This window comes from Motacilla alba, chromosome 5, assembly GCF_015832195.1.
Source record: "Motacilla alba alba isolate MOTALB_02 chromosome 5, Motacilla_alba_V1.0_pri, whole genome shotgun sequence".
In the NCBI taxonomy this organism is placed as follows: domain Eukaryota; kingdom Metazoa; phylum Chordata; class Aves; order Passeriformes; family Motacillidae; genus Motacilla; species Motacilla alba.
Genome location: NC_052020.1, coordinates 43,656,394 through 43,682,167, shown reverse-complemented (window position 1 = coordinate 43,682,167; position 25,774 = coordinate 43,656,394). Strand labels below are relative to the sequence as shown.

The 25,774-nt window shown below is 36.5% G+C and overlaps 1 protein-coding gene across 6 annotated transcripts in view; it reads right to left on the bottom strand.

The window, feature by feature from the left end:
- Nucleotides 1–290: 290 nt before the first annotated feature.
- Nucleotides 291–25,774, bottom strand: part of FLRT2 (fibronectin leucine rich transmembrane protein 2) — a 63,793-nt gene continuing 38,309 nt past the window's right edge. For all 6 annotated transcript variants that reach the window (XM_038137417.1, XM_038137416.1, XM_038137420.1 and 3 more), the window contains exon 2: nucleotides 291–11,704. In XM_038137417.1, the coding sequence (XP_037993345.1) occupies nucleotides 9,309–11,294 (1,986 nt within the window). In that variant the 5' untranslated portion in view covers nucleotides 11,295–11,704 and the 3' untranslated portion in view covers nucleotides 291–9,308. The remainder of the gene's footprint in view (nucleotides 11,705–25,774) is intronic.

Here is a 25,774-nt window from a genome sequence, read left to right as displayed (position 1 = left end):
GCAAAAGATCTGTAATGGACTCAACACAGATCAATCTATAATTATACTACAGATATACATTCCATATGTCTATATATTCATATATTTGAGCATTTGAATAGACATAAACATAAAAAATGTATAAATCTAGTGTGGTTGTACATATGTTTATGGGTGTGTGTGTCTTATGTGTGTGTAAAATGGTGAGAAACCAATAGTGCAGGGGAGAGGTATAAAGTAACCAATAGGGGAGAGGTATAAAGTAAATTACTACTAGAGTAGCCCAAAGATGCAGACAATCAGAAAAGAGCTTAGTTTTTCTTGATTTAATCTTAGATGTAAGAGCTAATAAATCAGATAACCATATGAGGCATCAAGCAGCAGTCTGTCCTCTAAGCCAATCATGCTAGAGAAGGTTAATGCAACATAAAGGAAATGAGGTAAAAGCAAAAGAAATTTGAGATTGGTGCCTCTGGATTTTTCATAGTCTGGCTATAAACTGAATTGATATCACAGTAGAAGATGTAACTTCATGAAAAATGGTTCCCTGTATTGGCAGCATTTCTGTAGCTTAGCTTTGCTGGGTAATCATCACAGTTTGCAGGTAAAATGGTTTTGCAGAAACCTTTTCCTTGGGTTGTGACAAATAAGCAATAGTACAAACTGCTTAGTTTCAGTTTTAGTCTTAGTTTTGACAAGAAATAAGGGAGAAAAAAACCTGGAAGTAGTGTCTGATCTGATGGCTAACACAATGATCAATCACATCTGCTGTGGATTGGAATCTTGCCTGCAAGGACATTGTTTTGTCCATATATTTGCATTAATAAAAGGAGAGTCATCAAAAATGTGACCTTTCAAACCTGCCTTGTTGCACACTCCTTCTTGAACTTGGTGGTGTAGGTGGCACTTCAGAACTTACAGGAAAGAGTAATTAAAGATGCGCAAAACAAAGTAAAACACAGATCCTTCCATGCTTTTATGGGCGTGGGTTTTACCTTTTGACATAAGCCCTCCAAGAGCATGGACCTCAGTGAAGGCACCTTAACAGGGTTCTGGACAAACCAGATGTCCCATATAATAATGCAGAACACCTGTAATTTGCTGCATCCCTCATAATATGATTCAGCTTTATTTCTGCCAGCTTCTGTAGTCATCAAAGAGAAATGCCATGGCTGCATGTACTTTCCTTCTGTTCTGGCCACCTTGTTTCTTGAAGGAGAGCCCTGTGAAGTAGCTGTATTTCCTCCTCAATCTCTGCAGAAAGGAATCTGATACTTTAGAGAAGAAGCAACCTTTGTTCCCTTCTCTTTGTGCAGCTGCTAATAATAATCCGTAAAACTGAACCTATGAACCCAAAGTTCCTATAACCACAATACTGAGTTTAATCATTGTTACTTACTGTTTCTAGCTCAAATTCTCAGCATGACTATTGTAACTAAATGTAGAAAAATTATTAATTCAACTGAAAATTGTTATCAAAAAAGTTTAAAATAATTTTTCTTAACTCAGTATTCCTAAATTGTCTTCTTTTAGAAAGAATACAAACTATGTTCTTTCTACTACTGTATATTACACCAGAAAATAGTTGGAATTTGTTCTACTTCAAATTTGCTCCATTTTTGTAAAGTTAAATTACAAAAGGGAAAACCAAAACAAAATCAGAAAACTCTAGACATATACTTGCTACTTGCTTCTCATGAAAGCAAGTATTGCATATAAAGTAGTCTATTCCTCAATCTCTCCATAGCTGATAAAATTAATCAGTCCATGCAAAATCCTCAAACAAACAAAGTGAACAAAAAAAAAAGGAAACACTGACTTCAAAACTAACCTCCAACGAAGATGTAAGTAAAAAGCTGTATAATCTAATTTCTTGTGATTTGGAAATAAAATACATCCTCCTAGGGATGGGAAATATGAAAAGCTTCAATACTTTTATGAACCCTTTTTTAAATTGCCTAAAGTACTTAACTGTATACTATTAAAATAACTGTAATAATATGTAATATCTCCCCTTACTCAGGTTTCTACTTTATTTTTCTAAGTCATCTCTTCTTGATAACCCATATGTACTTTTTATCAGGTACGGCATTTTCTTCAAAATGAAACAATGTGCATGCCTGAAATAATGTGCTTCTGCAGTCCTCACAAACACATTCTAATGCCCTGCTTGGATAAATATCATTGTTCACATCAGCATATACTGCAGAACTTGACTTCACATCAACTCTCAAATTTTCTTAGCACATTTTCTAAACGAGAAGAAATTCCTATCATTTGCATTGCAAGTCAGAGAGCAATGAATTATGTATTGGTTCCTGACCTGTGAATGCCCACAGCAGTTTGTGGAAAATATATGAGGTCAGGATTACAAGACTGTCATTTATACTGTTTGACTAGAAAGTCAAACAAACACTCTCTTTTCCTTTCTTTCTTTTCTTTTTTCTTTCTTTCTCAGTATTCATACATGCACTTTTCAGTCACAATTTAGCCATAATATGAGGTTATAATCAAAAAAAGCATGTGTTTATGTGAAAAAAGAATGTTCTTTTTATGCTCACTGGCCCATTTGTGGCTTTAAATGTCCTTATCTTGTATGGCTTTATATTGGCCAGTGTTGCTCAGAACATACTTAACTCCCTTCTCATTTTCTGCACAATCTTTTTCACAACTTTCCCAGGTTTCATAAGAGAGGCGTGGGCCTACTGCCTTTTTCAGTTGATATATTTAATTTGGGGATACACAGTGTGACGTGCTGTACAATGTGTCATATTGCATGTTTTAATAATCCTTCTGTTATACAGTATTGTGATTTATAGTTGAAGGCAGTGGGGTCAGGGTTTCACCATAAAAATGTCCTAATTTGTTCCAGGAAAGGAAATTATTGGTAAAAAATTCACCAAGTCTCTCTCTGTGTAATGGAAGTATTTTAGCAATTTTTTAGTTTCAGCCTTTGTGGACAGTGGCATTTCAAGTAGAATTAAAATATTTGTTACCTACTTTAATGGTGGAATGTGGTACCATAACTCTTCTTCAATGTGGTACCTTCTCCATGTGGTACTATAGCACTTCTTCATGGAAGAACTCTTTTTAAAGTGGAATATTAAAAATTTTGACTGAACAATAATGAAAAATACTCCTCCATGTGCTTTCTTTGAGAGATCTTTGTAGTTAAATCCTCTACACACAAGAAATTTATACACAATTGCACATGTATGAAAAATTCCAGAGAACTGAGCTTAGAAGTATTAAAATAAAGTTTTATCTTTGCTACAATAAATAATTTTGTGTTATCAAAAGATTACCTGATGAAGTCAGTGGTTGTAAACTCCTTTTTTTGACAGAAAATATTATCAATTGAAAATAATGATTCCCTCATTGTCAGAAATACATAACTGATGGCAGGCATTTGTCGTTCTCATTATCTCTATTGTCCACCCTCGTGTGGTAGGGCAAGTAGATTTAGTTATCAGGGTCTAATGTGCTTCAGTAGAAACATCAAATGAGGGGAAGCATAGACAGGGGGAAAGAGGCAGGGCTAGGTGTGGATATATGACACACCAGCCCTAGGTAGTTTTACATGATACTAGGGGTCAAGAAAGAGAGTAAGATAATTTGTTGAGGAACTGAGACACTCAACAATATTAAATTTCTAACCTTTGAAATAAAATAGCACTAAGCGTCTCAATTTCCAGTAAAACAAAAAATTAGTTCTTGTATGTGGAAGTAGAAGCAGGGTAATTTCCATTTCTAAGTAGCTAAACCATCTCTTTATACATAGTATGTATTACCATATATGTTATGTATAAGATTTGCTTTATACAAAAATTTATTAAGGCTTATGTATGAATGTTGCGCATTCTGAAAATTCAAGAACAATTTTAAAGGGAGAATTGGAAAAAAAAGTCATATTTCATGTCAAGAAAACAGATTAAATAGATAACAATAGGTAAAAAACAGAATCATGATTGTCATGTCATAAATGTCTAATGCATTTATCAACTGGCTATGCATATAATGAGTCACAGCTTCCACATATATATATATATTTGTTATTGGCATATGTAGCTCCATAAGTGTACCTATTAATTGCAAACACTGGAGTACAGTCTGTTCTCATTTTACATTGCTTTTCTATATTCATATTGGAAAGAAATAACTTTTTAAAGATAAGAGTAAATCTGAGAAACTGAGGTAAAAAATTATTTAACTCTTTGAGAGACAAATAATATTTGTCTTTTAGAAACTGAAGATAGGATTGAACATGAAAAAATCTGATCATAGATCATCTGAATATATCTCCATGAATGAAAGTACAAAAGATGGATATTTTTTGTCCCTTTCAGGTACCCACATCCTTATTTTAATTAACTTGCTAATATAAATACAGCAACGTTGTTGTATTTTTTAAATAACTCTTTACTGAATATGTCAACAAGATAATATATAGTGTATAGTGAGGTTTTGAAGTTAACAATGCGTGCAACATGGCAGATTGCAGAAAACAGGTAACGCAGACTTCAAACCATCTAGTTTTCCATGTTAAAGATAGAAAGTATACCAAACACAGAACAGAATCAAGTGTGCATATCTCAGTTTAAATCAATTTTATGAAAGATTATCTTAAGATATTCCGGATCAACTTATGATAACAATTTGTTTAGTAGCTTATCTGTTTCTGAGAGGATCAGAATTCAGCTCTCAGGAGGCACATTTCCACAGAGCCCCAGTGTAATAAAAGGTTGCCAAATCTCTTCTGTGCTAGTTTTCCATATGGACTACTAGCCAGCGTCCTTTTAAAGAGTAAAACATTCTCTGCTGTACAAAAGTTTAATGCCAAATGCTTCAATATTGCCTGTAGTATCATCTGGGATACAAAGTGCCCTGTTCAATAGAGTTCGGGGAAGGAGTGATCATCAGCTTCCCAGGATTATCTCTGTGTTTAAAAGAGAGCATCGGGCAGGATTTGATGAGGTTCAGAGCCAGTAACTTTTGGTTTTGGCACTCACTTCTGTTTTGTTTTTCCACTGAACTGTAAAGATAAGTCATGTGTAAAACCATTATTCTCATGTTCTAAAGGAAAAAAAACCTTTAATATCTCCATGTTAAATTTGAGGTGAAGAAGTACTATAAATGTAGAATTCAATGGGAATTAACCACTTTACTGTCAAAAGCTGAGACTGAACTTTCACTTCAATGCCATTAATAAAGTGCCTTATGTAGACCCTTACAATAATAATATCAATATGCGTAGTTTTTCTGTTTGCAAAATTTAAATTAATACATTTTTCAGGAGAAACTTGTTCTCATGAAAAAAAGAAAATTCTTCAGAGAAAAATATAGTTGAACTACTCTAGTAGCAAATATTATGTGCTACTTTATTTTTCTGTTTTACATGATATTCACTGCAGTCCTTTATTGGGTTGCATGGAAAACTGCTAATATCTTTTCAGATCAAAGTAGCTTATTTCCTAAATATTCTTATAAAGAAATTCAGTAATAATGTTGCAATAAGAACCTGTTAACATAAAGTCCATGCATTAATCAGGTGTTTGTTTCTGCCAGCAAGCCACATGCAAGTAGCACTTATTAAAGTGACAGAATCCATGAAAATAAGGACCTGTTTGTAAATATATATGTATTCAGAAGGAAGCCAAGTACTGGGAACAGCAGTGTTGTGATACTTCTTTAACACAATTTCACTTAAACGCTTATTTTATTCTATTCACCAATCTTTCTGCATGTCTAGGTCAACTATTAGCAGTATACAATGGAAGATGGGTGAGATTTTGACTGAAAAAAAAATTGTCCCTAGAGCCAATGAACTTGATCAAATCAGGAGTTAAAAGTGAACATTTTGAGTGAGTTGCACATGTACGTATTTGGCACTTCTGCTCTATAGCCTTTAGTTATTATATGTGTTTGGATATATGTCCTAAGTGAAGATCACCCAAGTTTTACAAAGCCCAAGGAAAAAGCTACTAGTCTTAAACTTTATATTGCCAAAAGATCATTGTCTATTTTTAACTCTGACTTTTTCTACATACTTTACCTGGTGAAGTTTGCTTGCTAAGTGCTTATCTAGGTGGGAACTGAAATGAAAACTCAGATGTTTGTGAGGCTGACACTTTGAGAAGTCCCAAATTCTGTTGTAGGTTGAAATACTTTAACCCTTTTGGAGCTAAGGAACAATTAAATAGAGTGAAACATTCTTCAAATTACAGATATGACCCTTCAGTTGACTACAACTCTGAAATTTTCTTTAGATAATATTGCCAGCTCAAGCCACAAATTTTAGTATAAGGTGCTAGCTTTTTCAGAAGATCCTATATAGTAAAGAAACTTTGGTCAGTATCACATACCAAATGATTTTTTTTTTTTTCATACTGAAGAGAAGCATAAAGTAGGCTATCTTTACTATTATTGTGATTTTTGATCTAGGTAAGCGAGTCATAGTCTACATATATATATATATATATATATATATATATATATATACACATACATATATATGTTTCATCATTCAAGATCAAAATCAACATTTTGTGAATGCCTTCTCTTTTCACCCTATTCTATAAGTTACCAGATTTGCTGTCATCAGGTTGGGCTTGTGGATCATTCACCTGCAGTACAGGCCAAACTCCCTGAATAAGTCAATTGCTACAAATAAGGTGCCTATAGTATACTGAGGTCTAGAACAGAAGATTCCTCCTGCATCAGTAAATACTAGTAAACTTGTACTTTCAAAGGAGGCCTTTTGAATCCGAATGTACAACCAGTTATTTCATTGAAATTAAATACTATGTCCACCCAATGGGAATCACTGGCTCTGCTTAACTTCAAGCAAACTCCAGCATTCAACAGAAGTGAGCAGAAGCATAACTGTTTGCTGCTTGTCTTTTGAGCTGTGGCATCTAAGATATGTTAAACAAAATGAAACAAATAAAAAAAACCAAAAAAACCACCAAAACCAAAAACCAAAGCCCAAGTGTATAAACCTTATCATCAGTAAATAGATGACAGAAAAAACCCGTCCACTTTGCATAGACATTTCTACCTAGGATTATGCTATTTGAAATCATATGGTAAACTTTTAATCAGTAGAATTTTAGTGACTTAACTATTACAGTAGCCACACAGGTTGCTCAGAATACCTGCTATAGTTGGAGTAAATAGCTAATATGTAGAATATAGACTGGAATTTCAAAATGTGATTTTTAAAGGTGTTGGTGGGAGGATGTGGTTCCTTACAAAATGGTCGTACTTTGCCATCAATCATAACTGGGTTCATTTTGTCATTGCAGAAAATTAGTGTTATCATGTGATCTGAATTTCAGAAAATACATGCTCATAGATTGCTGAGTTTCAAGAATGGGTTGAGTGAAATGAGTGAAGGAAAGGATTAAAAAACCTCTCTTCCAGCATAAGGAGCTTCATAAAGTGAAAAGTCTAAGAATTCCAATGTGAAAATTCTTCAAATCTGCATGCAGCAACTTTCTGTCTATCCCTAGGTGATCACTGTAAAACTTTCTTTCGTTCCCTACTACCTCAGGGAAGTTTTGTCTCTATCTTTTTTCTTTTGTGGTTTTTTTTTTCTTTTTTTCTTTTTTTTTTTTTTTTTGTCTTTTTTTTTGTTTTTTTTTTGTTTTCCCAATGTGGTGTAGCTTAAGCTTGTCCCCAAACTCAGGAGACAATTAGCTATGTTAAAAAAGAAAACTGAAAAAACCCGAAATATAAAAAAGCAAACTGAAAAACTTCCAAATAATTAGATTCCACCACAGTTCTTGGCAGTCACTGAGTTAACAGAGTGGCTGAAATATTACATAATTTTGAGAGCTGCATTATGATATTTTGCATGGTGCATGAAAAGCTCAAGGACTGAGAAGAATCTGAGGGTATAAAAAAATGAAATTTTAAACACAGCTACTGCTTGTGAAGCAGAAATCATTATGGAAAACTCAAAAATGCGTCAGGTAAAAGAAAGACAATTCAGAGGGACACTCTGTACCTGTGTTCTCAAAATTCTCCAGTCAATCAAATGCTTAGCTAATGTCAGTCTGTGTATACTTTAATTGGGAAGGAAAAAAACAAAACAAATAAACAAACAAAACCCACAAAGATTTGTACATGATTTTCCCCACTGAAGATATTTCAGTTTATAATAGGCCCCGAGGTCTTCCCAGTACTAAATAAGTTTTTACAATGTATTTCTTGTTTGTTTTCTCTTTTTGTCTTTTTTTCCCCTATTTCTCCATACTGAACCTAACTCAGGACCTTAAGTTAAACAAGGATTGAGTCATACAAATTATTAGCAAAACCTTTCCATTGCCATTATATTTTGCACCATGTTTTCAGCAGTGCACACTTTTAGATTTCAAATTACATGAACACATACATGAATACTGCGGAGCTGGGAGCACCCAGAATTTCCCTGATTCTGGCTTTACCTGAACACGCTATGTCAACAAATGCTGCTCTATTAAGAAGTGCAACTTAATGACAGCTCTCTGTTACATACTGTTACATAACCTTCACCTCCAACTGAGAAGGGTCGGAGAATGCCTAAAGCTTCTTAATCCTAATGAAAAGCACAAACAGTTTCTGAGATAATGTATATAGTATTGGGGACATTTTCAGAGCAACTTTTGCAAATAGGAATCAAGGTCACTTTGAGTTTGACACTGAGTTCTTTCCACGTTTCCTATTCCAAGCAGATTGAAAGAAAACTAATCAAACAAGAGAGCAGCTTTTTTGACAGCACTCAGAACTCCAGCTTTCAGTTGGAGGTGAGAAGTGCAGACCTGACAAAGAGGAAAGGATGTATTTCCAATTGTTTGAAGCTCAATAGCAACTGCTGGGTTCAAGTCAGAAGGGTTGTGCCCATTTTATCTGAATTGCTTTTGTCTGTTCCTAGTGACCCTGTTTTAATATGCACTTATTTTCCTGTATTCCAGGACACCTAGAAACTTAACATCCCTCAGACTGCTTCGACAGCAAAGTGGTTAATGTTTGAAGAATGAGTCATTCTTTCCTTTGCCATGACATTGGGTTCTTATTGTACAACCCTGTACAGTACTCAGCAATAGTTTTTAAAGATTTAAAAAGCAAAGAGTTACAAAACCATTTGCAATTAACTTGAAATAGAAAAGATAGCACTTTTTTTTTTAAATCCCATTATATAGTACACCGTATAAATTACAGAGTATTCAAATGCATAAATGCATCTGTGTAACATTTATCAAATGTAATTTTTTCATTATTCTTGGGGGGCTTATTTTTTCTAGAGTTTTTTTTCTCCTTGTCCTAGAGACCCCCATGGTCCCTCACTATCACGTATGACAGTGCTCCAGGTCTGAGACGTTGCTGTTGCAGTATCGCATGTTGTTGGGGATGTGGCAGTCTGTGTAGTTAATGCCCCCGTTTGGGGTATAAATGGGCTGCAGTCTGAAATCTCCTTTAAGGAGCTGATCATTATTTAAGGAGACAATCTGGAAGCTGGTTTCCGTCATCTCCAGGATGGAGTTGTCCTTCTTGGTCCCTGCCTCACAGTAGTCATCTTTCCGACGGCCCCGGTTATATTTCCACTTCTGGGAGGTGTAACGACCTTTTTTGTGCATATGCCAGCAAAAAATGCTGAGCAAGACCACGAGGACAAATATCACTGCACCCCCAATCAACCCTGCCAGCAGAAATGGGGAGCCTAGGTTCTGAGAAGTTGTCTGCTCATGGCTGGAAGGGATGTTGCTGCCATTGAAAAAGGAAGCCTTGGTTGTGGCTTCTGAACAGACAGTGTCGTCTCCAGTCCGGTAGTTGTTATAAGTATCCAGTGGAACCAAACAAATCCGGTAAGTGGATTTGGGCTCCAGATTTACCAAGCTTGATTGCTGCTTCTCACCACTAATTATTCGTTCATGAACAATTCCTCCTACCAGACTATGGCCCATTTTAACCCATGTGAGTTTATATGCCATTACTGTAAAAAGTGACATCCAGTTGACTTGGATGCAAGTGTCATTCACAAAATGGATGGAGAGCTGAATCCATTCAGACAAAGGAGGTGTCACCCTTTCTCTGTCCTCCCTGTCAGGCACAGTGGGGAGTGTGGCTATGATGGGAGTGAGAGGATTATATTTACTACTTGAGGGAGGAAATGATGGGCTGGGAACTAATGTAGTCGGCATGGTTGTAGCTGGGACTGGGGTGATGATCAGTGGCAGACCAGGGGTGGTGGTGGGGCATGACAACATATTCATATTGAGCTCCCTGACTGCCATACCTCGGACCTGCTCTGGTCCCTGGCACATAAAACCACGTACATTGATGGAAGCAGGAATAAATTTGAGCCATTCAGTGACCCACTTAATGCTGCAGTCACATAACCAAGGATTATTCCTTACAGTGAGTTGTCTCAGGTTATGGAGATTATCAAATACTCCCTTTGCCAACATCCGAAGTTGATTGTTGGAAATATCAAGACGTTCCAGTTTGTGGAGGTTTGAAAAGGCTGTAAGTGGTATATGGGTTATCTGGTTGTCCTGCAAGTAAAGTCGTAGCAGATGTGTACCTGGAAGATCGGGAGGAGGATAAGTCAGTGAATTCCGAACTATTGAGAATTCCTTGAGCTTGGACAGGTGGCTAAAAGTGCCTTCAGCTATGCCTTTATTAGTGAGGAGATTGCCGTCCAAGATCAGACGCTCCAGACTTGTAAGATTCTGGAAGGCCAGGTCTGAAATGACGGCAATTCGGTTTTCGTCTACACGAAGTTCTTGTAAGTCCAGAGGAAGGCCTACTGGCACACTGCTTAAGTGATTCTTGGACAGGAACAGAAGCTTGAGGCTGATGGCTTCCTGGAATGCCCCATCCTCAACGCCAACAGTGGAGATGGAGTTGTCATCCAGGTGCAGTTCTTCCAGCTTCAAAAGCTGAGCAAGAGCAGCACGTGAAATGGTCTGAATGTTGTTTTCCTGCAGGTGGAGAACCCTGACATTCTTGGGCAGGTTCATGGGGAATTCATCCAATTGATTGCCATACAGGTAGACTGTGTGCACAGACTGGACATTGTGCAACTCTGCAGGAAATCCAGCATTATTAATTTGGTTATTATGGAGGTAGAGGACGGTTACACCCTCCGGTATCCCAAGAGGCACTGAGGTCAAGCTTCGTTCATTACAGTAGACAAAGTTTCGGTCACAGCGGCAAACTTTTGGGCAGGCCAAAGTTTTGGAGACCTGTATGTAGAGCCCCAGGGAAATGATAAGCCATGATTTCATGAGAAGAGCCCAATCTATGGGCCACATTTTAGTCCACAAACCCATTTCTAATTTAAAGAAATAAAGTACCAAAGTGTTTAAGAACTGATAACAATAATAATGCACAGGTAACAAAATCTCAGGTCATTAAAATTGGCTTCTATTTATGTCCAGTGTTCAGGCCAGAGTTAAAGTCCTGGAGGCTAAGCATAAAATAATCCTTTTATAATTGGCCTTCCTCCTACTTCTGATAAGGAAAACACAGTCTTATTAGCCAGCGTTACAATGTTTGTTGCCTTCCTCCATGTGTGCTGAAAGAACCAGTAGCCGTGTCTTTGCAAATGAACCACAGGTTACTTCAAAGCTACCAAAAGTCTCTGTGCTTGGAGGTGTATTTCACTGAAGTCTGTTGGCTTCTGTCAGCTTTCTCAAGTCAGTGAAGTCCTCATATTCACTATCTGCCAGATCTGGTATGCCTGTAAAAGGAAAGAGAAAAGAAAAAGCTGAATAGCATGAAATGTTTCATAGGGAAGATTAAGCCCATTACAAGACTATTCTAAGGCTGAGCTCTTAATGGATTTCAGGGAAAAAAAGGGGGAGAAAAGGGAAAAAAAGGCATTAATATTAAACATTAGCTTAATATTACTGCTAAATAGTCTTGAAATAGATTTGATGCAATGTCATTGCAATGACTGAAGGACTTTCAGTAACTTCAGTGAAGGCTAGATCTGTTACTTTCATTTGCATACTATACCTCCAGTCTTTGTCCTCTCACAGTCTATTTAAAATATTGGAACTAAAACCAACCCCAAAACCTAAACCATTTAACTGGAAATTTTTGCTCAGGTAATTATTTTTCTTTTGCAGAACCAGTGACTTCAATGACTACTATTCACTGATGCCTGACAGAGTAGGGTCTGGGCTGTATTATTTAATCACATTCTATGTTTTTTTCATTTTCTACCAGACTCTGGAATATTCTGCTTCTATTTCTGTAATGCCATTACATATATTGTCCAAATTAATGCACACTGCCACATTATTTTGCCTCGCTCTAGTGAATTAGAGACTTATGAGGAGAGTCTTTTAAGCAAGTATGGTAGTCCACGAATGTAAGATACCCTGCTGTAAGAGGTGTACTTGCTAAAACTATGATCTTGATATTGGTTGTGATGTGAACTGTGCTGTCAATAGATTCCACAACTTGCTTTTCACTAAGTGAAACAGGCTCACATCTACTAAGTTATTGTTTTAGGAGAGCAGCTCATACTATGGCAGTTTTGCGGAGCACTTCCTTTGAAACCATAAAGGTTAGATATAGCTTTTAATTTTGCAACACAGTTATCTGTGAATGGCTACATAAACAAGTGTGTTAACTTTAGTATAGCTGAGTTCCTTAATGTGTATCTTCAGCCTGTAAGCATGCTTTTTATGTTCCCAGCTACTATTTATTATTCAGATCTATAACCAAACATTCCCACTCTCTAAAGCATGCAATGAAACATGCTGTGTTGTTTGATGCTGTCTTGTCTTGTTACATGTTGTTTCCAATGATTGTCGCCCCATCCTCCCCTCCAAATTCATAGTTGGACCTAATGAAGGCTATCAGCCTTGGCAAGGATAAAGCATGTGCAGATCTCAGGATCTTCAATTACAGTGACATAAGCACAGTAATTTTCCAGGTTTTGTTTATCCAGATCAAAGCTCAGGCTAGGATTTCAAGAAGATAGAATTTTAGTGAACAAAAAATCCTGTTTATAAATGGCAGTTGATTTTTTTTTAATTTTATTTTTATTATTATATTTATTTTTATTTAAACAAATTAAGAAGATCCAGGTCATTCAGAAAATTGGCACTTTGCTCGTATGTAAAACCTTGTTAGTCTGATACAGCTGTGCTGTTTACAACATGTCCCTGATGCTACTTTTGGGAATCCTATGGACTGGTAGTGTAGAAATCATCCTTAGGAGTCAAACTGTTATAACACTTCAACCCTGTACTTGCAGATTACTGTATTTATTTAGAGCATCATCAGGTATCAGCCTCAAGGTTGAACCAGCTGGAGATAAAAAAGTAAGACCCTGAAAAATCCTGTTTATCATTATGAATTCACATTTTAAAGATATGTAAATGCAATACTGTAATACAGCTTATAATGTATTGTACTTTTATAGAAACAGTAAGATTAGGTACCTTACTGTTCATGGTTTTCTCTCTCACAGGCATATTTCAGTCAAGACTCATTTCTTTTCAATTAAGCCAGATGACGTGATACTGTAGAGAAACTCTTAACAGGATTACATTCTAACATGAGCCTAAGTGTGACAGTTTATCCGCCTTTAATACGGCCTGTCTCCCATCTAGATCATAGTGCTCTGATCTGTCATGACACTCTCTTTTAAAATGAGAATGGATATGCAGAGCATCCTCTGAGATGCTCGGGACCACAGAGTGTAATAATAGTTGTTCTCTCACTTTCCTATCATGGTTAGAGAGAGACAGCCTGTACCTCCTCACAGATCCAATACCCTGCACTAAGCTCACATCCGATTGCAAGTCCAGTTACTGATTGAGTTTTATTTCGCTCCCGGCTACAATAGAAAGCCCAGCTGAGAACATGCAGCCACAGGCAGCTGCAGTTCCTGGTTTGCTGGGAATCTCCTAAGAAGGGACTGTCATATTAAAACTGATTTATGTATTCACCTTATGCTAGTCCTCTGTCCAGTGTACCTCTCATTTGAGTACATGTGGCACCTGAATTGAAGATTTCAGTAATGATTCAAACAAATTAGGTCAAGCACACAGCATTTCTCATTGTATATTACACAAAAAAGAGTTTTGAATGGACAGTAACTTAAGCAGATTCTGGAGTTTCTATTCTTTTTTTTGTTACATGGATTTTGCAATTAGAAATCTGTTAAAACTTTCCTAATGTTTTCTTCCCTCATGATAGAAAGAAAGGTAGTCCTCTTATTAATGCCAGTATCCTAAACTCTAGATATCAGTCCTTAATAAAGTGATACAAAAAACCCAGTGCAGATTATATGTATTTAGGACTACTCTTGATTGTACTAAGCAAGAGCACAAGGACATATCTAACTAGATATTTATGACTCCACTCTTGTGGTGTGGTAAAGGTAAAGAATGAGGAAACAAGGATAAAACTGAATGCATTTAAAAAACTTTTACAACTGCTTAATACTAACTTAAAACAGGGCTCATAGTTGCTGTACTTTTCATCATATCTCAGGGACCCTAATACAAAAGTGAGTTCTGTCTCTATGTCAGAAATCTCTACTCCAAAGACATTAAAAAGATTGAAGAATCTTTTTAATCTGGAAATCTGCTTGATAAAAAAAAAAAAAAAAACAAAAAACAACTTTTTGAAGGAAAACCATCATGTGTAAACTCCAAAAGGCTAGAAAAGTGTAAACAGTTTTTTTTTTCAGTAAACTGCCAAAACTGAAGGCAGGTAGAGTCACTCAGCTTCCCCTCTTGCCGCCATTCCTGGCATGCTGGCTTTCTAAAGCAAGCCCTGTTTTCAATATGACTGCAAATACTAAATTGAGTCTCTCTGCAAATTTACTGATTTTTTCAGAAGTAGAAATTTGGAAGTGGAGGAATTAAAGGCATTCCTTAGCTAATGTGATTGTAAATCTTGGGATTTGACTGATAAGCTATAGGTGGCAGTAACTTTGTTTATTTGAAGTCAAAAAGTTCTATGAACCAGCCTAGGTAGAGAAAAAGGCAAGTTTCACAATTAACCTAAAATTTAAGAAATCATCAAGCAAATGCCTCAATAATAACACATCTGTCCATTAACAATTTGGTAATTTTTGTTTCTATTTCCTCCCCTGTACACTTGATTTCTATTATTCCTCACTATATCCTCCTTAGACACAAGTGGTTATTTTCCAAGTGTGTAAGACATTTCCTGCCTTACTGCAGCCAGGGTATTAAATCCCATTAGAATTTAATGAATGATACAATGAAGTTAAGAAAACTGCATTGAAATAGATGAAAAAATATCACATATTTTAGGTGGCCAATTCTGAAAATTTGGCTTAGTACTTCCTGCAATCAATGGAAATATTTGTTTTCATAACTTGCAATGCATTTCTGATCAACATTTTTATCTCACTGTCTTTTTTCAAACCTGCCTTGTTTAAATTCCATTTTGGCATAACTGATACTAGCTGGAAAAGAAAAATTCTGGCTTTATGTACTGGATAAAATATAAGCTGTTTTGATTAAAGATATTTTAAAGGTTGAAACATCTGGCTGCAAGTTGGAATGGTGAAAGTTTTTTTATTAGTTGTACCTTTACTGGTCAAATCCCTCTATACAACTTCCAGCCTTTGTCACACTGCATAGCCATGAAATAATTAATATATTACTTAAGGTGATGTTAAATGATAAATTTGTGCAATCTAGAGGACAAAAAAAAATCAACTCACTAGTAGTTTGCTTGCAGAATTTTTCCTGCCTCTCTGACTGGTATGCTGCCTCAGTGGCTCTGCCTATGCTGTCTAAAGAATCTACAAAACTGCCCTTAGAATCACGTTTCCCATTTTTCATTCTGCAGTCTTCCAAACATGCAGTCAAGGTCCCTGTGGCTACCTGAGAACCTAGTGATATTCAGGGAAGATAAAACAGAAAAAGGGAGAAGATAACATGTTGAACCAAGCCTGCATAGGAACCCTTGCAACGCAACAGTACAGAGTTCTGAAGTGTTCCTAAAGCCGAGTTGTCTGTCTTCATTAGCCAAGTCATGCTTTACATTAAGGCTATACATTTTTCAGAGATAATAAAACTAAGAATGCTTGGCTATTCTTTCCTTCAATGAATACTGAAAATAATAAAAAATAAGTCAAAGGAATCCAAGGACTTTTTTTCTCTGATAGTCTAACCAGTTAGCATCACTTTTCCCAGCAGTTCATCTGTTTATCTGGACCTGAGTGCCATGCAACACAAATTGAAAGGCAAGCAAAGCCAAAACCAAACGGTCATACTTACTCTTTTCACTATTACCAGTCAGTGACTCTTATTTAGCACTAACCATTTGGCATAAATTTTCTTGGCTGTGCTGCAAACCAGGGTTATAATCAAGTCATATAATCTTACTCTACATAATTATAATACACAGTAAGTACAAGGCTATTATGTCTGGAATTGAATGACAAACAGAAAACAAATCTAATTCCTTTCATATGAAATCTAGAATAGAACTCCTTGTTCTTAATAAAAATGTCCTGTATCTATCAACTGGTAACAAGAAAAATTACAGAATAATCTCTGACGTATGCCTTTTTTCCATACAAGTAAAGTTCATATCTGTGAGTGCACACATTAATGAATATCCTGGTGTTTTGGTTGTTTTTTTTTTTCTCTATGAGTTGCTTGGGTTTGAACTTTGTGCTCATATTTTAATAAGAGTCTATAATCTCTGCATCAAAGGCATGGGGAAAATGACCCAAAGGAATCAAAATGCTTTTATAGGAAGCCTTTTTGCATGCTTGCTGTACTAGCTGCTTTATAGCTATGAGTGTGTATTATGTAAGAAGAGGTAAGGAGGAAGAAAAAGCGGTGAAGAAAAAGAGACAGGAAGAAAACGTCCTTGGTGCCCTCTTCTAAAATGAGTATTGATGACAGGATAATGATGAGTAGCTAGTATAGGAAGAAAACCTTATAGTGTCTCTGTACACTGCTACAGACAAATGAAGTCTATATGAACAGATTTTGGCAGAGAAAGGCATTACTGTCTTTGCAATATTGTTAACAAAATGATTCAGCAAATGTACACATCTGAACTCTTGTGCCTTCTACTTTGATCAGGATGTTTCTGGTTTTACTTGTTAATTTGTTTTTATAATTATTCTCAAAATATCAGATCAGGCAGTCTGAGGATGCAAGTGAAATTGATTTGGATGTGCCTTGGTGGAGACAGGAGAAAATTTAAAGAGTGGTACATCCTGCAACAATGGGTGTAAAGACATCATTTGCCATCCTTCTGGTTCTTCTGTAATCTTCTGGTCCTCCAAGCCTTTTTTCTCTTTCTAGCTATATTCCTGCAAATTATTATGCGGACACATTGCCCAGAAGGATGCAGGTTTCAGGAAATCCCTTTTTAAAAGGCATGCTAGTATAATGAACAAGAGCTTTGTCTTTGGAAATTTGGTTGGTGTACAGGTTCAACAGGACTCTGATACAGCCCAATTCCTGACTGCCAGGAGAGGGAGCTAAGCCAGCAGGAATCTTTCTCTCCCCTGAATAAACAAATAAATAAATAAATAAATGTGGGACTTGTTTTCTTCCCACTTTGTCTGTCCTCATACACATGCACACACTTCTTCCTCAAATTTGTCTGTGACCACTGACTTGTTTGATGGCACCTCTGTTACATATCTGACAAACTGAGTTGTATAGGACTTGGTTACTGGGAAAATTAATGTTCATGTATTCTTATAAAAGCACTATTCCCAGCTTCATGGTTCAAGACTTCTTTACTTGTGGGTTACTACAGAGTGAAACTACTTCATAGGCATGAGGGGGCATGTAAGAGGGAGGAAGAGAAAAGAGAACAAATAATGGAAAATAGATAGGTTTTGGGGGTAAAAAAGCTCAGGTAGAACAGATTTTTTCCTTGCAGTAATAGAAACCAGTAACAGGTCAAGAGAGAAAACCTACTACAAGACATAATCACTAGAGTGACTGCGGTACTCCAGGAAGCAGAGCTGAAATAGCTACGAGATCAATAGCATTAATGCCTCAGGTTGTTCATGAATTCAAGGCTGCCAGCCATCCTGCCAGGCACTGTGCTGTATGACACACCCTGCTCAGCTCCTCACACTTCTCCATAAATGGGTATTGAAGTGCCAAAGTTCAGGTGTGGAGACTACCTGAGACAAATGTTATCTTCATTCCTGTGTTTAACAATTACTGAATTGTAACAGAAGGAAGATATTCTGAAAATTTGGCATTGCACCACTTCATCAAGACTACCTTATCTGTGGAAACTTCCAAGCCCAGAAACAACTGTGTTTGCAGCCTGTGGCAAAAAAAAAAATTGTCCTTGCTCACACACATATAGGTAAATACAAATTTTGTAATTAAATAGTCTTAAAAATAAGACTATTTTTAGTAATAAAGCCCAACAATGAAATACTGTAAAAGGTCTAGTGGAAAACGTATCCATCTAAATTCATGTTTTGGTTTGTCATACTATCCAGTCTTATCTGAATGACTGTCTGCATGAATTAATCTTGCATGGACCTATTTCTATTGATAATTTCATCTTAAGAGTTCTAGAAATGGAAAACTGCCACCACACTGTCATGTCTATGGAGTCCTGAATTCTAATGTAAGAAACATCCAAACTTAGCATTACAACTAATTGTAGCTGTTAGAGTAAAACTTAATGAGGACACACATGGCAAATTAAAAAGCAAAATCTTTAATTGCCTGTACATGAGCAGACAGGACTCCCTCACAGAACGCAAGGAAGAAGTACAGAATTCCAGGTTTTTAACCAATGTGAGCTTCTGAGTGGTGTAGGACTTCAAGGCAGCCAAAAGTCATCGACAGCCCAAGCATATTTTTATAGGGAAATATCCCTGCTTTCATTATCAAATTGCCGATTGCTGAAAAACTACTCCAGATGGTGCCCATCATGATATTTTCACTCCAGTGGGCAAAGAGGAACAGATGATCACCTTCAGGACTCATATTAAATGGAGTATTGCACCTACCAGCAAAAGGTTATTGGTGTTTTTATTAACCTTGCCCCAAGGCCTACTTTAATTTTTCACCAGTCTAATGCTGCAATCTTTCAAAACTTAACAAATTTGTCTAACAGTGAGAATGATATATTTAGTACGGCACTAAATTAAAACCCTAGTCTTTCATCCACGAAAGCTGTTCTCATATCTTAGGTGAAATAGTTTTGATGGATCTCATCTAGGACTCCATAAACTCACCAATGTACCATGTGATGATGTGAAGCTGGTTTCAGAAAGTTGGAAATGGCAGATGAAAACAATCTCACATGAGGAGCTATCCTGAACATTTCAACAAAACACATTTTCATTGAAATACATTATTTCACCGAAGCCAAAAACCTGCATGTAGATTTGTCAGTTTTGATAATGTTTTCAATAGGAAATGTGCCTGAGGTTCAGTGTTTTCTGATCCTTTGTGACCAGAGACAAAGAAAAAAACAATAGGGGAAGAATAAAAAATTGACATTTTTACCCAAAAACATAAGTTTGGACACAATTCTACTTCATAAAAGCATTTGTAAAATAGTGTTTACATTCCACAACTTAAAACCGTGAAAACTGTTGTGGAATTATCTGCCTCTGGACAGCTGCACTTAACACTGCGAAAGAAATAGAAAGATACTCTTTCTTTGCCTTCTTGACCATTTTCCAAAGGGCTTACAGCTTTCCTTGATAAAACTGGACATGACTGTTTGAGAAAAACCATTTATACTAAACTAATTTCAAATAATTCCCCTTTTGGAACACACATTCTGTACTGCGGTTAGCATAATGCATTTTGTACTAAGAAAAACTGATGGCAACCTGCTGTTTCTTTGCAAACAAATTGGTCCCTACCTATAAATTATTCTACACTGTGAAGCAAACAGTTTGCTTTTATCTAGAGATATGTGGGCAGCCTGGCAAAACATCTGTGGAGAATTTGAGAAAGCTGCTTTTAGTGACCTAAGTAGTGAAGCATTGCTGCTTTGGGGACAACATTTTGACACATTTTAGATGTGTTGCATGGTGCTACATCATTGATGAGATTCTGTACAGCATCACCTTACCTTGTGGGGTATCGCTCATTTAGGATCTTTGTCAAATGAGTGTGGGCTTTCATATTCTTGTCTTCCATACTTGTAGCACATGGCCTGGAAAGAAAATATGGAAGGACCTACCCCTCAACTTCTTAGACACCTCAATATAAATAAAGTTGAAAGTGTCATCATATGTTCATCTTTCCAACAAAGGCAGATGGAGGTCTCTCCTTCCTATTTTAATATTACTTAGCATGCTGCTCCTTCACAGCTCTAAGACCTACTCTATAAACACTTCTTAGGAGCTATCAAGAAGGATTATTAAAGTTGTTTGCACTCTTAACTTCTGCTTCAGAGAACCTGTCCTGTATGGTGTAGTCACTTATGGGGCCAGTGAAAAAAAGATGTTCCCCAGAAATAGAAAAAATCTTGCTTATAGGACAGTCCCTGTAACAGGCAAATAGAAGGTTATCAAACAAAATTCTTAAATCATTGCCATCAGATAGACAGTTATCAGAAAAGGGGAAAGATATTATAATGATGGATGAAGAATGTACAACTAAGCCTCTGAAATTCCTGTTCAGCTAAATAGCTGAATTATTTACCAACTGTACAATATCTCAACATCAACAGTGCCTGACAAGAGCCTGGGGATCTGGATTTGTTATCTTTTCCCAGTGATCTAATTACACTTTTCTGTATGCACAGGTGGAGAAAGTGCAATAATCTCACTGCACCAGATATGACACAGCACTTCACACACGAAACAACTTGTGCTCCTACATATCATCAAGAAAAAAAATCAGTAATATTAAACACTAAAGGTGTAGCTGCAGACGCAACTTCCTGATAACAAAACAAAAACATCCATACACTGGTTATCTGGACCCCAGTAAACCCAGTGATTTTCTGAGTACAGAGAGGAAAGAAACACCAGAGGCAGTAGTAGAGAAGAGTTTATCAAGGGTACAGACCATTAACAGATTTTTTTACCTCACTTACTTTTGTTTGATTCTGCTATTTATTTTTTGCTAATTGTCAATCATGATTCCAGTAACTCTGATAATAACTATTTTCAGTGAGAGAGTCCTGTTGTCTCTTTTTAGTGTTGCTGGTCAAGCACATATCCTAAGAATGTATACATATGAGGATTAAAAGTATTGAAGAAAGGATTATAGGATTAAAGAATTTTTTTGCAGCAGTGGGGATATGAGTCTTCCCCAGCTCTTGATTCTGACAGAGAGCAAACTTTTTTTGTCACTTTGCTCTGACTTGATTCTCATTTGTGAAAGGCTACACTACTACCTTTCCTCAAAAGCCGTTCACATCTCCAATTTAACCTTGAAAGTTCTTTGAGAAAAGAAGACCGCATAGGACAGAATTTACATAGGGCAGCTTCAGTTTTAGGTACAAGTAGAAATAAGAGCAAGCTAGAAATAGTAAATAGACATTTCTAACCCAATGATTCTCAGCTGAGAAAATCCACAAAAATCTCCTGAAAACTCTTAAGGAATCACAAAATGATACATACGGGCAGTGTTAGCCAGCAAGAGCACTGTTCCTGCAGGAGGAAGGAGTACCGATTATACGTTTAAAACGCTGACTGCAACAGTTTACATCAACCAAGAAACTACTATCTGCCTTTAATTCCTGGCAGCAGCTCAGTCCCTGGGGAAGAAGAGACAGAGCAGAAGAAGAAATGGTGTTTACATCTGCAGTTGTGATTTAAGTCACTTTTCAGTCTTCCTTCTGGTATACTATTTCATTGAAGGAGCAGAGATGCTGCCAACACAGAAGGCGCTCAAAGACAAAGCAGAGCCAAATGGACATTGTTTCCAGAAGCTAGATGTGTTACTCCAGCCAATTTTTCTTTTGCCCCATGCTGATGACTGTAGGACTGAATGTTCATGTGAATAGTTTCACTTGATATACCAAATAACAAGTCTTCTGACCATGAACTGAGAAAGGATGATAAAGTAATGGTAATAGGTTTATTTTGTCCACAATGTAGAGAGTAGATACACAGGAAAGAGTCTGCCATTTTTGTGCAGTTATGAAGAAGCAGCTCAGAACAGAATAAAGGCCTGCTATTCTGTCCTGAAGCTTCTATCATTATATTTTCTCAATAACTTCTCTAAAACATTTTTTAAAGAGCTTGACTAGGCTTATTTCAACTGTAAAGTTCAAAGCCTTTACGTGAACAAATCCTGACAAAGATGGAAAAGAACACAAAAGGCAATTCTGCTTTGTTTTTCCACTTCTCCCCTTTACCTTTGAGGTCTGTGTGTGGTAGCATCAGTTGATCAAAATTGCCAGGAGGCCCAAAAATGACACATACCAACAGTAAAGCAAAAAACCGTAGTCTTCTACCATTAATGATTCATGGTGGGTTATTTTTAGCCACGTGTAGACAGCCAACAAGATATTTGCAAACCACTTAAACTCTCTTAGTAGCTTTTAAGTGGGTCCTAAGAGGTGCAGAAGCCTGGAGCTGGCCTTCAGCTCAAATGCAAATTCTGTCTGACGTGTGCCAAATAATTCCAGGCAGCAGAGTCCTTATCAATATGTGTCCTTGTGCTACTTTTCAGCACAGTTGTTATTGCAAGGAATCACAAAATATTATCAGCATTTTCTGCTTATACAAAACTGGACCTCTCAAATGAGTTCAGAAAGGCAGACAGGCAGTGCACAATAAAACCTTAGAGTGAGCCAGAGGGGAAAATATATAAAGAAAAAGTGAGATAGAGTTTTAAGCTATTCTGCAGGCAGCAAAGTATGCCTGCTCAAAAATGCAATTATTATTTTCTTTTGTTTGCGAGCATTCTATTTTTTCAGGTCACTGCGTGAATCAAATAAGAAGACACTCATGTTTTCTATGAAGACCTCTGGGTACTTTAATGAACTACGTATAAAGATCTGCTACATCATTTGGGGATTTGCTGATGGGGTTTTTGTACTAAAAACTGAGGTAGGTCCCTAATACAAGTATCTTTGTAAGTAGGGGAAATCTTGGATTTTGATTTATGTCTACACCAAAATTTTACATACTAAATGCACAGGATCTTTATTTACACTCTGCTAATAAGGCATATAGTTGGCATGACCCATTAATGTAAGGTACAAAGACAGTACATGCAATCCATGGTATTTTCAGCAATATTACCTCTGCTCATCTGCTCTGACCTCTACAAGTTCCTTTTTTATAGGGGCTTATAAATTAAGAGAATTTAAATGCAAATGGGCTTTGATGGCCATGGAAATATTGCTGTTGCTACATGCAAAAGACCGGGCATGGGCTTGCACCTTCCTGTTTCATTACATACACTAGATACATACATGTGTATGTGGAAGCAGAGCAGATGAGGAAAAATATCAAAATCCTCTGCTTTATGAAGACATGAATGGCAGAAGAGCATATAAGCAGCCTGGAAAAAGGATTTTGAGAACTTGACTAACTGCAGATGTTGTTTTGATTACTCAAAGGAAATTTTCTTTTAGTGCAAATCCCTTTTTACTCCACCTCTGTCTTTGGGCTACTGCATCTGTGTTGTGTTATGTACAATATACAGCTTAGACAACAAAGGCGCACTGGCAATTAGAATAAATAGGAAGGGGGGAAGTCATCTGAGGCTTCACCCATCACTACCACCACCCCCATATGCCTTCAGTTCGGATCTGGCAAGAATTTGTCAGACATTTCACATCAAATCTATTTAGATATCTCTGACCCATTACAGCAAATAGCTGACTTTAACTCAAAAAGTAGTGTAAAGCAGTAAAAGACAAAAAATAAAACAGTTATAGTTATTCCAATGGATAAGACTTGTTGACTCATAAGGGTTCAGCCCACAACAGTTGAGTTTGTCTACTGTACAGTATTATTTTAAAAATTATTTCCTTCCTATTTGAATTAAAATAAACTTAATTTCCTAATACCATACATCATGAGAGATGCTGTTACATGTTCTATCCAAACACATGCTCAAACAAACCCACCCAGGCAGCAAGTACCTTCAAGGTTTTTAAGTCTCTTGGGAGATATTGCCCTCCTCTGCTCCAGTGAAACAGAAAACCATCCTGTATTCATGAGAAAAAAAAAATCTGTTTCTATATTCACTGAAAATATTTCAAGCATTAGCCCTCTTTTTAAAAAAAAATATTTAAATCTTCTGTTTCGGGCTTATATGAAGGAGGAAATCTTGTCAAAGCAATAGTGTTCATTATGATTCTTAATAAAAAACTCCTTTTAAAGCATAGATAAGGACTGACTAAACACAGTCACTGTTTAAACACAGTCACTGTGGCTGTTCTGGTCACTTTCTGAGTTCACTTCCCACGAATCACTAAGCTGCACTGGAACAAAAGAAAATGTGAGGTGATTTTAATAGGTACCTGCAGCAAATTAACTGCAAATACCAGTCTCCACCTGGGAAACTTCTGACTCACACTGCCTCACAAGAAGCATGGAATTAGGAAAATTCCTGCATAAAAATTAAATTTTGAATACCAAGAGAAACTGTGATTAATTAAATTAATAAGGTTCCTTTGCACAGTAGATAGTGAAGTGAAAAGTTCTGTGGAAATGGTTCGGCAATTTATTGGTCTCTAAATAGGCTCCCTTAAAGAGAAGAGAAAGGGATGCACCCTCTAATATGTCTAATTCCACTATTTTAGGTACTTTTGGATGTGTACAGGGGGAAACTGGATAGCAAAAAGCAACTCCAACAATTTCTTGTATTTGTTGGAGACAAAACACTGAGATAGATGGACTGTTAGTCTATCTCAGCTGAGAATTTTTTGTTTTAGTCAGTCATATCTTAAGGTCTCAACTAGGGACTGAGCATAACAACAGAAATGCAGCGTGCATTCCCAGAGTATTTGAGACAGAAATTAGATATGGTGGTATCTCATAATGTATCTGATAGCTTAAAAGTCATTGAAACAGCTCAAATTCTGCATTTTGAAATTCTGGATATTTGCTAATGACTATAAATATAATGTTAAACCTAAACTGACCAAATAATGTATTCTCAGGAGCATTCCAAATGCAGCAATGAGGGTGACTTTACTGGTCTACTTTGCTTTTAAGACCATGAATTTTCAAGGCAAGTAAGAAAATAAAATGGTAAAATGATGATGCACAAACGTGCTTCTAGGGCTAAGTTCTGGTTCCCTAAATAGCAATGTTCTGCTTTAGCTTTAGAGGACTGGAAACTGTAAGGAGTGAAGTAGTGACCACAGAAGGAACTGAAACATATCATCATGTTTTATATACTTTTGTTCAATGACCTCTGCACCTTTCCTATATAGAAAAACCCAACCCAAGCCAAAATATCTGTATATAAAATTGTACTGACTTGAAATTCAGAATGTTTTGAATCTAGTGATTCAGTTAGAACACACCTGTAATTTTTTATTTAGCTATATTTTATATAAATGTCTTTTTTTATTATTATTCCATTTGTATTTTTTATATTATATAAATGGGATCTTTCTTCTCAGTGAAACTTTGGTGAAAGAGGTCATCCAATCAGCTGCTATATAAACTCTATATGAAGTCTGTGAACTTTCTAGGTTATGTCGTTTCCTTTTTGACTGCTGGGAAGGTTGTCAAACACAATCCTTTGAAGAAAGACTTGCTCAACATCTCACTTCATCTCCTCTGAGGTAGATATTTAGAAATATCCTCGTCTTCCACTAACATATAGAATCTGCAACTTTATTTGTGTTTTAGTGTAAGGACAGTTTA